Source organism: Micromesistius poutassou (genome assembly GCF_964030765.1).
Source record: "Micromesistius poutassou genome assembly, chromosome: 13".
NCBI lineage: Eukaryota > Metazoa > Chordata > Actinopteri > Gadiformes > Gadidae > Micromesistius > Micromesistius poutassou.
In genome coordinates this window covers 6,253,917-6,269,025 of record NC_140283.1, presented here as the reverse complement: position 1 = coordinate 6,269,025, position 15,109 = coordinate 6,253,917, and the positions used below count along the sequence as shown (strand labels likewise).

The 15,109-nt window shown below is 44.6% G+C and overlaps 2 protein-coding genes across 2 annotated transcripts; both read right to left on the bottom strand.

Moving 5' to 3' along the window:
* Window positions 1-748: 748 nt before the first annotated feature.
* Window positions 749-3,406, bottom strand: b3gnt9 (UDP-GlcNAc:betaGal beta-1,3-N-acetylglucosaminyltransferase 9; the record flags this gene model as incomplete). Its single annotated transcript, XM_084476779.1, has 6 exons — window positions 749-1,123; window positions 1,418-1,673; window positions 1,868-2,109; window positions 2,387-2,734; window positions 3,079-3,195; window positions 3,296-3,406. 6 exons carry the CDS (start codon window positions 3,404-3,406, stop codon window positions 749-751), a joined length of 1,449 nt encoding a protein of 482 aa, XP_084332905.1.
* Window positions 3,407-5,773: 2,367 nt separating this feature from the next.
* bbs2 (Bardet-Biedl syndrome 2) lies at window positions 5,774-14,182 on the bottom strand (the record flags this gene model as incomplete). Its single annotated transcript, XM_084477854.1, has 17 exons — window positions 5,774-6,547; window positions 7,201-7,349; window positions 7,681-7,793; window positions 7,899-8,036; window positions 8,142-8,261; window positions 8,518-8,647; window positions 8,879-9,050; window positions 9,308-9,437; window positions 9,559-9,698; window positions 11,284-11,419; window positions 11,534-11,620; window positions 11,798-11,902; window positions 12,004-12,081; window positions 12,259-12,321; window positions 12,947-13,072; window positions 13,665-13,892; window positions 14,066-14,182. 17 exons carry the CDS (start codon window positions 14,180-14,182, stop codon window positions 6,441-6,443), a joined length of 2,139 nt encoding a protein of 712 aa, XP_084333980.1. The 3' UTR covers window positions 5,774-6,440.
* Window positions 14,183-15,109: the final 927 nt, after the last annotated feature.

Here is a 15,109-nt window from a genome sequence, read left to right as displayed (position 1 = left end):
AGGTTCACGTTCAATGTTTGCCCAGTGTTAATAATCCATAATAAATTATGCATGATGACACTCAGTCCATCCCCATGATAACTCATCTGGGCCTCTCAACAAAGTGAGCACAGATGAAGACGGAGGACAATAACAATCCTTTTATGGCACGATTTGTGTGAGAGAACAGGAAGCTCTTCTGGAAGGAGGAAATATGTTTGGATTTGAATCAAAATCAAAGCACTTTCTGCCCAGGGTACTCCTGGTCCTCATTTAGGAAATCCAATAAAGAGAAGAGTCCATGTGCAGACAGACAGCTCAGCTGCAGAGATGAGGAATGTGTCTTTCAAGTCAGAACTCATAACTGTTCACGTCCACAGGAACCCACTTCAGGTATGTAGGGTCCATGCAGTCAATTGTCTCAGTTCTACTGTGTGTAGTAAACATTTAAACTTTGCTCATCAACATGTTAGAATTGTTGGTCCATTGCTTTCCTCACATGGCTACGTTGTCATTTAAAACAATAACACGACAAAGAATTATAATTGCACTCATAACCTGCAGAGTTTTTCACATTCTTAAATCAGTTTGCTTGTCCCAGTTTGCTTGTTAAGACTAGCCTAAATAAACCCAAATGAGCTTCTCTCCATCCCTTTCCAAAAGCAAAAGCATTCACTTGACCCTTCACTTAAAGGCCTGCTTTTGATGTCGACCTAGCTCCCATTCAGACCCCCCCACTTGACTGCTGTAATACAAACCAAGAGGGGGCCTAATGCTTCACAAACACATCCTCCCATCCATAGTCTGTAGTCTGTAATTCCTCGCCTTCCTTTGTGTCTACTGTTGCTGCTCTTCCTCCAGCTCCATCGCTCCACCGGAAGGTTCCCGTCGAGGGGTTCCCGTCGGTGTGGCAGCTGAGGTGGGGGTCGTGGAGGAGGTTCCACATGAGCCAGATCTGGGGAGGGGTGAGGCTGTGCACCACCATGAGGTCCCTGTAGAAGCAGGGGTCAAAGGTCTGGAGGTGGGGCGCGGCGGACGGCCGGGGGATGCCAAACGTCCGGAACCCCTTGTGGGGGTAGGGCTTGACGGCGATGCGCTGGAGACACATCCCCAAGAAGACGTCGTCGATGGGGAACAGCTCCACCTGGGGACGAAATGTCGGGAGTGGCCGTTACAAGCCGTTCTGAAAATGTGCAGCTTCTGACATCACAGCGTGTCCACCTAGATGTATGACGGATAGATGAGAAACGTTTGCTACAGTCCACTGCGTGGGCTGGTGGACTGATCTCTCCGGCACACATCTAGGTGGACACGCCCACCTGTGATGTCAGAAGCTGCACATTTTCAAACGGCTTGTAGCGGCTAATTACACTCACACCTGGATAGATCCGTCCACCAGCCTTCCCAGTGGACTGTGGCAAATGTTGCTCATCAGTACCTGTTGGCACGCCGCGCTGAGCCTCCGGGCCGTGTGGCCCGACATGACGAAGCCGCCCCCTCCGGCGTAGGACGGGTACAAGCCGCCGCCATACATAAACTCTGGCACGTAGTACTTGGAGGTGCGCTTGCGGATCGGCTTGGCGTGGACGATGATGTCGCCGATGAACAGATCCTCGCTGGCGTTTTTATCCTGCAGCATCTCCAGGATGTTCTCGATGTTGACGTAGACGTCCGCGTCGCCCTTGAAGATGAACCTACAGTTGAGATGAACATGTTTGTCACTTTGAGCGTCATCGTGAACATAAGCAGCTACAAACTTCAAATATATTATATTATTATGGATTTAAATCACATATGGGTTAGAACACATGACATGACATTGATCGGTGCTTCTCACACAGAACGCCCATTGAGTGTGACCACCGTCACTCCTTAATCTCCCACTGACCTGACATCTGGGCAGCTGCTGTTGACCCACTGGAGGAAATGAGTTTCCTTCAGCGTCAGGTTGAAGAAGGTGTCCTCAAAGTCCCAGAGGAGGATGTCCTTGTAGGTGTCGCTCTCGTAGAGCAGCAGGCGGTCCCACAGGGGAAGGGCGCTCTGGTTCCTCGGGACCCCCAGGAGGAACACCGTACGGAGGGTAACGCCGTGTTGGGAGGGCCTCTCCCGACCCCACGTCTGACGCACCACCTGTCAGAAGGCAGGAGGCGAGGAATTGCTTGTAGGAAATGAAAGAGCTGCGTGGCAAATCATGGATCAGCTTTTTCTTTTTAAAATAAGTGGTCAATCTGCGTATGGTGTTTGTCAATCCTTGCTGTATAAATCCTTTATACAACTTCCATCATTGTTTCTTATCTATCTTAATTTACAGCATGTATGTTTATAGCATCTTTATTTCTCTTCTTTATTTCTTTCATTTGAACAATAATACACACTCTACACAATGCAAAACGTAGACTTGTCCTACCTGCCGCTTGTCAAAGTCTGCGGCGACAGATTTGACTGCAATAAGCATGTAGGGTCCGGCGGTCTCTCCCTCTCCCATCATGCATTTCTCTGGCTGATCGATGCGCAGCCCGAAGTCTCGGTTGTCCTTCTCCCTCAGGTAAGCCTCGAAGTCAAACGGCGGCATGGTCGGCATTACAACACCGGAGCTCTTTGTCGGAGTGACGGCCCCCCGCAGCCCTTTGCGTTTCCTCTTATTTTTGGTGAGTGGCGCATGACTGGGTTTGACCTGGCGTTTGGGGTCAGGTTGCCGAGCTCTGGCGTTGGACTGGGTCTTGCAGGCGGGAACCTCTGGGCCTGCATGAGCTACCTGTATGTTCAATACATAACCATATTGTTTTATCTAGAAGAGAGCCTGTGCAAAAGATGAGACCCAAAGAGAATGTGGCATTGCGAAATGCTCAGTAGCTTACTTCGACAACCTGGTACAAGAAATTGTTGTTCACAATATGTTCATAATATCACAATATTAGTATCGAAATTAACACTATTCTCCAATTATTGTCATTATTAATTTGTCGATTGTCTAGAAAAATAAAGATCTTGCCCACACCAACCTCCTTTGTTACTAACCTGGCTGTGTGTCACACTATCCAGACCCACCATTGCATATAGCTTATTGTTTGAACAGATCATGTTTATTCTGCCGCTTACTTGAGACCCGGAATCCGTTCTGGTCCTCACCGCTCCCAGCAGAACCCGGCTGGAGCTGGTGGAGCCCTGGATCTCCAGACGCCACACGGTTCTGTCCCAGCCCGACTGGAGCAGAACCTTGGAGCATAAATCACTGATTCAATGAAATAACGACGAATAATGTATTTTTACTTCATGCTTTGCCTTGCCACCTGTTGATTTTGAATGGTGTGGATACCTGCTGAGTGTAGAGCAGCAGGCAGAAGAACAGCAGCAACACCATGGTGAACATCACATCTCTTTGGACGTGAAAGAGCTTCCTCAGCACCCTAACCCTCCTCATCATCATCCCCCTTGGTACCTTTTCTGAAGTAATGAGGACTCAACAGACTGATGGCCTCACAGATTCTTCCGTAATTGTTGGCCTGGTGCAGTTCATTCAACTTTATGAACACATATTTTTAGCAACTGATTAGTTGTCCTTTCCGGGTTGTTCCTTGGTAGGACATCATTCTTTGTAACGGTGTGTCACTCGGCTAGGTGTCCATCGTCATTTGTTGAGTTGATGGTACCTGGTACCTCCGTCCACGACGTTAGAAGGAACCTGATCAACAACGAATAAAACACATAAGGAGGGGGCCCTCATGTAGGGCCACTGCCTTATATCCTTAAATCAGCAGCAACTCATTCACCCAGGATAATGGACCTACAACAATCCCAATGAAGTAACGACCCAAAGCCAAAGTTACCCAAAGTGGGTCTAGTCGTCTCTGATTGTGCAATGAGGCACACCTGTGCAATTAGGCACACCTAGGCACACCTGTGCAATTAGGCACACCTAGGCACACCTGTGCAATTAGGCACACCTAGTCACACCTGTGCAATTAGGCACACCTAGTCACACCTGTGCAATGAGGCACACACCTAGGCACACCTGTGCCTAATTGCACAATCAGTTGCCCCATCCCAAGGGCAACAATTCACAATTCACTTTAAGTTTCTCGCCGCTTGGCGTTTAATAACCGCCTGGTTTAGATCCGACCAGGTGAGTAGCCGACATCATCCTCATCGGATGGGCTGCTGCCAACAGCTCCACAGTTAACTTGTATGCTATAGATAGTTTGGCCAATGCTATAGTTCTAATAGACAGGCGTGCTCTATTTCCAAACCCCTGCTTGTGCGGTCGTGTCTCCACAACCAAACTGCGCTTGTGTGTATTTTTAAGTAGAAACTTTGCTAATCATATCGCTTTATTAACTTTCACAGTGCGATGATATCAAGTAATGTTAAACGTATGAAAATGAATGTCTGTCCACATCGATCTTCACCCAACATCTCCGGGTTTTTTTTGCCTAACGTTACATACATTTCAATAGTAGGCTTTGCAAAGAATGCGTATTACCCAGTCATGTACCAAACGGAGCCAGGTGTACGACACATGCCACCTTTTGGCACATCATGCTTTGGCTTCTTGAAAATCATGCATAGGCTACTTACCAAAAAGAAGAAGAAAAAACCTTGGCCGAGGAGATAATTTGTGTGGAAACGACGTTTCCACACCCTTTTTGAAAGCTTTCAAAAAGTGACAACCGGGGTGAAATTGATATCCATGAACATGACGTTCTGTGAGTTAAGCTTCGTCATATGAACGTGTTCTAAAGTGTTCGAGGTCCGTTGCCCGCCTCCCACGTGATGTGGCCGAAGCGAAGCGATGCCAGATGCCAACACAGCAGCAGACGCAATTTGGATGTGCGCCTTTCCCTGTTCTCTGGGGTTGAAGGCAGTGAAGTAAGCGTAGAAGTGTACATGATGTTCTCTCGGCTTAGAGGCAGCGAAGGCAGCATAGAAACGAACATTGAGAAGTGGAAAGGGAGGGGAGTTGACATGGTGGAGAACGCATTGTAGGAACCCTATAGTGCACCAGAGAGGAGTCAGAGGACGCCAGATGTCGTGCCTAGGCTATGGAGGAAGAAGAGCATATGGAGCATGGAAAAAGTGGGAGGGCTTGGGGTGCAAGGTCAACTCCAAAGCACTCTACTGCAAATGTTCCCTATTACTGACGGGAAGGCCAAACCAGTAAATGTAGGAGATACAAATACAACGTTTGCAGTTTTAGACAAGACAATGCTGACATATTTTGGAAGCACTTATTGATACTTAAAGGCTTTTACATTTCTTACTAGCACTTATTGCTGTGCTGCACAACCATTTAATTTTTGATTGCCCTGTAAGCCATGTATTTTAAAGTATTGCTGAGTGCATCTTTTAAAGGTACAGAGAAGGTTGACAATTATAATTACAAGTCACACAGAAATTAATCAGAGCTGGGACCGAGCCTTATATCAGCATATAAGTACATTTATTAGACCATCTCTTACACAATCATAACAAAATTCATATCCCTTATGTACAATCTAGAAAAAGCGTTATTAACAATCTGTAGGGCCCTTGAAATATTTGTTGATTCTTCTCACACACACACACACACACACACACACACACACACACACACACACACACACACACACACACACACACACACACACACACACACACACACACACACACACACACACACACACACACACACACACACACCTCCCCATCTGGCTTCCCTGGCTTACTGCCCTATCAGACTTCAATGCTTTTGAAGTCCCATAGGACTCGATTTCAAGACACTTTATAAGAGTCTGACTAGGTTCCAAAGCTTGATTACGACACTGGTGATGCTTGCAAGAGAAATGCTTTTCCAGAAAATGTGAATCAACAGTGCTATGCTAAAAGAAACAAATACTCATACAACAGATACGCAGTGGAATACAAAACGCTTTAAGGAAAATAACTGTAGTAGTAAGTATCGCAGTGTCTTGATATACTACTACTATTGGAACCGTATTGGACTCAATTGTTTGGACTCAATCACTCAAAACAGTGTTTTAGATGTTTCACACTGCGCCATTCTCCTGTTATTGGACACAGATGACGAGTTGCTCTCTGACCACAGCTCGGGGAAGAAGTCCCGTTTCCTAATTTCCTCTCCAGATGGGCTCTCTAACCATCACGTCTCAGTTTTCCGCAGAGTCGGCGACCAAAGATAAACATTTACCAAACATATGACTCACACTCGCACCATGTCTCGTATACAATTCTATGACATTAAGTCGAGACAGTCATCTCATCTATCGCACAAGTTGAACTCTCAAACTAATCCTGTCTCACAAAAGTGTTTCATGTAAGATATATATATATATATATATATATATATATACATCCTGTATATCCATGATGGACCGTCCATTTGCAGCACGACCTATTCAGAATGAGAGCCTGAGACAGCAATGGTCCACTTTGGGTTGCTCCATTCACCTCCATCTTGTTCCCCCTCAGGAAGAGGCGGCGCCGGCCTTCATGATCTTAAACAGTGTGTTGACGTTGTTGGTCTTGATGGCATCACGGCACGCAGAGATCACCTGGTTCTTTGGCTTACCCACTGAGGAGAGACAGAGGGAAAGGTAAGACAGCACATTAGGATTAGAATATAAGATGTATTATTTTTTGGGGTTTTAGAAGAGGGCTCCTAAACTGTTTTGTTTATGTGGCTCCGTTTCCAAGTGAGAAATGTCATGGCGCGGTATTGGGGGATGGGGGGTGCATGGTAGTGCACAATGCAGGGCTTTTTTGGGCAATTTTTATATGCAAGCCTCATCTGAATCAAGTAAACATAAACTGTAGGACCATAATCAAAAGTTTATAAACTGTTTAAATAATAGGCCGTAACCGTATAACAGTGCTCAAGCATTTATAACAGCATCGCACGTTTAAGCAATGTATCAAGGCAAGCCAATTAATCTTACTAATCTATTAAAAAACGAATCTATAACACACCATTGTAGAGCACTTATTGTGTTCCCTGATCTCTGATCCATAAGGTCATGACAAAATGTGAATGTTTGGATGGGCATCACGTTAAGCAAACACAAATTGCACAGTAACACCCATTTGATAGGCTGTGATTTTTTTTAGACATAAGGCGTATTGGGCGACTAATGGATCCCAATCGAGACATAATTTGGGATGTACTTGAATTATATGGATATACTGTACTTGAATTATATGGATGGATGTGTGTGTGTATATACCGACCTCGCAGTCTCCCCGCCCGTTGGATGGCCTGGTTGACACACTTGAGGCGGGCCAGCAGTGCATTGTGGTTGTTAGAGCGGATCTTGTACTCGGTGACCAGGTCTCGGTTCACATCGTACAGCTCCCGGTAGCGCCTCTTCATGGTGGTCCTGGAGGGGAGCGGCAGGTCACAGGAGTGGAGGCACGGCACGCATTAAAAAAGAGTGGAGAAAGAGGAGTTGAAGGACACAGATTAGGACAGGTAGACATGGTGGCAGAAAAAGCAAGCAATTTGTTCTAATGAGAACAAAGGAAATGACACTAGCGCGGTAGGAACTGCAAAAAGCCTCAACACAAACAGTACAAAAACACCTAAACTGAACGACACACCCTGGCCGGAAAGGCGGCTGTAGCACTGTTGTCTGTTTCCAATGCAGTATTGTCATGCAACACAGATATGAAAGGTGCTGAAGACGACGGCGCAGCAGGGCTGGGACTCACATGTTACCCATGAGGCGAGCGTCCTCGGCCTGCACCAGCATGTTCCTGATGTAGTTGGAGTGGTCAGCGATGGCCGCCGTCAACTTCTGATGCACACAGTGGAACTCATCCACCTGGAACACAGATGAAAGGATGGAGGTTTGTTATATCTGCAGTGGTCTATAAGAGCAGAACTTGCCCACCTCATGAGACATTGAGTATGATCCATCACCTCGTACCTCAGTGAGAGTCGTGCGTAGCTCTTTGAAGTAGTCCGGAAAGTCCACCTCAGCCGATAGGTCCTCGATAGCCAGGAAAGAGGCCAGCGATTGGATGAGATCCCCTGCCAGGTCGATGTCATCTGTGCTCAAGGTGATCTGATTGGACAAAACGGTGGTACATTCATTAACTGCCTGACGGTGGACAGGTTTCTGATCAGAGCACCTTCATTTGCATGGGGACATGCATGATTGAGTGTGTACCTGTCCACTGCTAGCCATGCTGATGGACAACAGTCCTCCTCCTCGTAGCGATGTGAAGGTGACATCTGGACTGTTGGCTCCCTTTGGGAGCAGGAAGTTCTGGTTCAGCCACATCACCACCTGGACCCATGGAAGTGAAATGATGCAGGTTACATGTTTTGAACATGTTTCGTATCAGGCCATTATTGTGGACTGAACACTACCCAATATATTCAATATATATGATATAGCCTATGAATGAATCATATTTGAGTACGTGGCCATTGCAAAAGTAGTCAGATTACTAGGATGAATTAGTTATCTAAGGCATTTTCACATCACCCTAATGATTCTGCTAGCTGTTGATCCATAACTGTATATATATTGTAATGTCTACCCGCTGGGGCCGGTCGTTGATGCTGAAGCTGACCCTGCCGCTGGGCGGGGCCACCGAGGGGTCCGCCCCCATGACGTACATGGAGAAGCGGGGCAGCTGACGGGTGATCTCAAACACGTGGAACTGGGTACTGGGGCGCAGAACAGTGGGTGGAGAAAAAGAACAGAAGCACAAACACACACACAATTATTTGTACATACTTTCATTTCTATTTCAATTTAAAACAAGTGTTCTTTTTTTTGCCAGCATGAATTTTGGCTTTGTTTTTTAATGTGTTCTGGAAACTTTTCCGATTATACAAGTAGTATTGCAATACATCCATTTTCATTGAAACTTTCACCTCTTATGCACCCACGCCTACCTGTTCTTACCCCCGACAAAGGCCTTGATGTGCAGGTCTACCGGTATGTCCTTGGGAGGGACTATGGGCACCAGGACACAGCCCGAGAGTTTTTGTGCGCTGGGGTGGACCACGTGGCTCTCTCCCTCGAAGATCCCCTCGGCAAAGATCAGCACTGAGCGGATGATTGTCTCTGGAGAGGAGATGGACCAAGCGTTGTGTACTGTGTCTTCATTTTCATCACTACCACCTCTGGTGTGGACCCCCCCAGCCCCTTCAACCATGTGGCCAGTTGGCCACCCACAACATTTTACACTGATATTGTAGCCTATTTATTTTAAATTTGTTGTTGTCCTGTATGGTTGTTTTAGTAATATATATATATATATATATATATATCATCACACAGCATGATTCTGGTGTAGTCCAGCATGTGGTATCTGGAAGTACCGTTTGGTGTGGAGATACTGAGTTCTACATGGGCCTTCTGGGCCTCCGTGGCAGACCGGACGGACAATGCTGTCTGGAGCTGGGTGTTGGCTGGTATCACACCCACCTCGCTGTCCGTCTCCGTCACACCCTGAAACATATACCGATACGACTTCCTTTATTCAATCACATTCAATACATCCCATCAATTCAAAACAATTCTGAAAGTACCACCCCCACCACTACCATCACCCCCACCAAAAATTGCTCACCTTGGCATTCTCGTCGTAGTTCCGTAGCTCCAGCAAGAGATTCTGTCTGCGCTGGCTGAGCTCTCTGACCAGGTCCTGCTCCACACTGGACTCCATTAGGTTCCCCTTCAGTTCCTTACTGGCTGGGAGGTAGCCTCGCACTGGAAGATACACAGACAGACGACACTGCATGTGAGTCATGCAAAATATCTCACCCTTACAACTCCCGCCCAGGGACTACAGATGTAAATTTAGTACAATAATAAATACATTTCTGGTGAAATGTATTTATTGTTCATTGTCCCCGTCTAATAAACATATGAATAACCTTAATATTACTGTTCATATGGCCATCTCTTTCTTTTAAGTTTTAAGTTACAATCAAATCATTTTTATGAGGTTGCCGATGGCAACCAACTGATACCCCGCTCACCCCTCCTTTCCAACGATTAAGGTGGCCTGTAATGGCCTCCATTGTGCCACTGGCCACCAGTAGGTAATCATCTACTATGACACCATTGAGTAGCAAAGTGTCAAATGATGATGTTCCTTGATAGATTTAAAGGCTCCTTTTGTTTTTCCCACGTCAATAGAATGGTCTGTCCATGTATCGACTGTTGCACATACGCCAACGGTTTCCGTTTTGAGGAAAACATATTTAAGCTGCCATGGTCGAATTTTGATGGCTCTAGCCTGCAAATAATTCAGTTTAACCAAATACATTCGGGTATCTTTGTCAACATGGTGACATGTTGAAGGACATGGTGGATGTAACAGGCAATTGACAGTCTTTAACACACAGTCCAGAGGGTTAAGGTTCTCGGACACGGTGTAACGCCAAGGTGTGTGCCGCTTTTCTGATAGAACATTGCTCATTATAACGTATACACATTACGGTACTAAAAAAAGTATCACAAATGGGGTCGTAGCCATGGGAATAACATACCCCCCTCCTTCCAACAACTCTCAGCAGAAAACACAGTTTGTCCGTTCTGCTACAGTAGAAACATTGTGGTGTCAAATGGAAGAGGACCTGATATAAAAGGGCTACAATACACACTGCACAGCGATTCTTATTTTCTTGGGATTGTACAATAAATAAAACATACATATGAAATGATATAGTCCATTTCTGCCAAGCCCATTCCACTAGAGGCCAATAAACAATCTAGTGTAAGACAACAACATCAGTATAATTTACTGATTATTTACGGCTAAACATACCAACTGTACCAAGACAAAATGTATTGATTATCATGAATGAACTGTTTACATTGGTGCAGTTTTTAGAATAGGGCAGTGTGCAATATAAACTATAGGTCAATATCATGTGGAATATTACAATAGTGTTATGATGCAGTGTTTGTTTAGAATAGTGCTGTGTGTAATGCAGACTATGCAATATCATGTGTAATATTAACTGTGGGTTGTAGGAGTATGGGTGGGGGGGCTGGCTGTGTGTGTATGTGTGTGGGTACAAGTATTGGTGGGTGTGAGTGCGTGTTTGTGTGGGTGTGTGTGTGTGTGGGGGGGTGGGCTGGGGGGTTTGGCTATGTGTGTGGATATGAAGTTAGCCTACATCTATGTTTATATGTCTCCGTGTTCATTGGTGTCAGCTCACCTTCTGTGTTAATGTATGTTTTTTTCTCATTTGTGTAACCACACTCTCTCGATTGCCCAAGACAAATTTCTCAACCTAAGAGACATTAAAAGCTCATCTTATCTTAAAAACACGTAATTGTTTACCCTCTCCCTCCGTGGAGGTGCAGATGAGTTGGACCTGTCCGTCCATCCGGTAGTCTCCCTCCACCACGCCGGCCACCGACGAGGAGAAGTTGTCTTTGAAGATGACATCGCCCGTGCGGTCGCTACGGGCATCGATCTGAAGGAAGAAGAGAAAGCCTGTATGAGGAAGAAGTAGTTTAACAGTCTGGGTCCTAGTAGCTGGTGTAACAGCCATTGTCTATACATGTTGATATGTTGGATGTCTAAGGACCTTTCCGTTGGACCAGCCGGTGATCAGCTCTACCACCCCATCACCATTCAGGTCAAAGGCGTGGATGCTCATCGCATGATTCTTGGACTGGAACAGGGATTGGAAGTGAGTAAGGTCAGTATTGATATTAACGGATAATAATTACCCTATTTCTCCATTATCTAACAGATCCTCAACATGACTCTTCTTTTAGATTATTGCAAGAAATCCGAACCTAAAACATTTCCAAATACAACACAGCATTGAATGGGATGCTTGCAGTACCTTGATTCTCCAGTAGCGGGCCGTCCGGTCATAGACTCCCACTGTACCATTGGCTAGGGCATAGCCAAACCGGCTACCGTGCATATGGCACAGAGAGGTCACTGTCTGACACACAGGGACAAGACGTGAAACGGAATCCAGTAATCATCACTTTACTATTTTTACTTTATTTTATGAAAATGTATAAACAAGCTCCTTCTTTTTACCTCATTTTCTGCCATCTCGGAAACAAGCTTGTCTTCTTTGAAAACCCTGATATCAAAGTCCTCAGACCCGACCAGGAGCTTTGAACAGAACACATACACAAACACACATTACACATGATAATACACACAATAGTATACACAAAACATTATATACACAGCATATGACTGTGATCACTTATTCATTACATATTGTATGCAGTCATATCAAATGCAATGAATGAAGCACATGGTTCATCGGATATTGACTGGTCTCACCTCATTCTTCCCGTCTCCGGTGAAGTCACAGAGCACCAGCGATTGAACATTATCACCAGTAACCTACAAATAAAAATGAATGAATTGATCAATCAACTTAAGTTGAATTAAGTACAATGAATAGGCAGTATGCTATATCTGAAGTAATAGTCTGAAGTATATCTCTCAAAGTCTCTCTCAAAGTAAAAGAAAAGGCAGTTGTATAATTTGTAGCAAAGGTGACCAAACATGTACCATTAAAAGCAAATCAAATTATGCAGTTTTATTTTATTTTAAGTATAAATATTTAATATTTTATTTAAAGAACATAAGTATGTGAATAGTATGACTCTGGACATATCATAAAATATGCAATAGCAGATGCCACAAAGTAAAGTTTAGAGACATGGGATTGAGATAACAAGCCTTTAAAATAAAGTCACTTTTGATTTCGATGTTGACTCTCTTGGATGGCTCCAGCAACAAGTACTGAACTGAATGAGAGCAGCAACTCCCTTTATAATTCCTCACTCATGTACATTAGTCATCATGAAGGAAGACAACACACACTACGGCCTTGAGGTGTAGAGAGCTGATAGAGGTAATCAGCCCCATCATTAAAGCATAGACATCTGCACAAGGAATGATGTCATTAAGTCTGGGGTTTCAGGTATGTGATCGGCCGATGAGGTACTCGCTTGGCTCGTACCGTCCAGAACAGGTCTTTGCCCTCATAGTCGAAGCCTTGTAAGGCACAGTTCCCCCCGATGATGGCCAGGGGAGATTCGATGTCCCCTAGTTTTCCCAGCACAATTGCGTTGGCCCCATCTGTCACCTAGACAAGAAGAGGAGCCAGAACACAATAGGTTAAAAACATACAAGCTGTTGTGGTCTGAGTGCACTTCAAATAGCTTAACATGGCCTACCAAATTCATTTGCCTTAGGCAGGAATTAAATGCAAAAGAGTAACAACAAATTAAACATGTTGACCATTGTTCCAGTTAAAATCAGTAGACCACATCAGCAGCAATTTCATTGAGTATCTTTGAATTGATTATCTTTTAATTATGGCCTGAAGTATGGATATTTTGTGTCAGCCTGTTGCTTTAAATAAAATAATTATGTTAATTCCAGGCAACCGGAAGTATATAACCTGGAAGTAGGAAATAAGTGCAGTTGCTTTCCCTCATGGCGGTAAAAGATTGTGCCTAATTATTGCATTTCCTGTTCCTTACAGTTTTGATTAATATTCATATGAGTCATCATCACTGTATTGGATTGTGTTGGAAATATTAAAAGGAGCAAGTGAGTCATTTCTTGGCTCATGAATTGAGTTTGGTTTATCTGCGTTCACATTTGAACACATCGTGGGAACAGCAAAGCCTTTTTAGATACTAGTGTGGGAGGTGAAGGTGTAGGGGGCCCACCTCTCTGTAGAATATATCAGCGTTGTCGTGGACGTCATAGGCCAGCAGGTTGGTCTGCGAGCCCACCAGTAGGGTGTCCCCTGCGGTGTTAGGCCCCAGGGAGCCTGCAGTCAGGCAGCTAACCGCCTGGTTGATGTTGAGCAGGGAGATGTCAGAGTCCTGTGTGCTCTGGCTCAGCCGGTGGGCCACAGGGCGCTGTCCACGGGCGTGGGGGTTGTGGATGAACACCTTGTGGAGAAAGGTGATGAGCAAGTTGGACGGTGGAAGGTTAGTTATGTATGATTTTTTTAAATTTTAATACCATTTAAAAAAAAAAGATGCAGTGATATAAAGAAGTTTATTGTGTTGATCATAAGGTGACAAATAATAATAACCGATAATGACCAATGAAAAACATTTACCTTCCCTGCCTGAGTGGCGGCTGTCAGACATGGATGAATTCCATCAAACTTTCCAACAGTAACCATTCGAGGGTTGATCTTGTGGTTCAGCTTCAGGGTAAATATTGGAACCAGCATGGTCACTTACTCTGTAAGCCAAATGACACTGGGAGACCTACCTATGAAGGAACGTCCGGTAAAGCAGAAATACCATTATATATAAATACCACATAAAAAATAAAACCCACAACTGAATATTTGCAAAAGAAGACAAACGACAACTAACCCAGTGAACTAAAAAGCGACTAGTGGTTTTGCCGGTCTAATGTAATTAAAGGCTTACTTGAGCTGACATGTGGCAATGACCGAAGGTTTCGGTTGCCTAGCAACAGAGAACAACTAACCAAAGCCCTTCATCTCTTTAATCTCTCAACACTGCGTACATTTGTTGCACTGAAACAGTGTACGATACAACGGAGACAAACGATGAAAATGCATTTAATCACACATGCTTTTGCATACTTGTGTGTTACACGAACCTGCTAATACATGTTTTTATCGCAGCTATTGGTAAACCTTACAGTGGCTAGCTTGTTACGAATTTGACTCCAGTCGATTGAATGTAGGATTGCTCAAACATGTGGTTTAAGGTACATAATTAATCTCACCAATGTCCCGATTTATAGATGGCTTGACTGGATGTTTAAACACGAGATAACCACTTAAACGCCACAGCGAGCTGGTGAACCTATGGTAAACTAAACAGGCTACAGCAGAGCAGCAGAACTAACCAATCGGTTAGCGCAATCAAGATCAACGTCCGGTCCGTTATTTTCAAAATAAAAGCAGTTCGTTTCGTTTTGTCGAGTTTCTCCCAAGAGTGTCTGCTAATATTAGATTACAAATACTAGCCCGTAATTAAGGTCTCGAATTGAGTTGGATTAAGGTAAATATAATTAAGGAATTTCCTAAAGTCGTGTTCAGCCTATGCTCTGTGGACCCAGGACCAGAAGCCCTAACGTTATACACCCATGGTGCACCTATTGGTTGTATCACAGCTTGTAT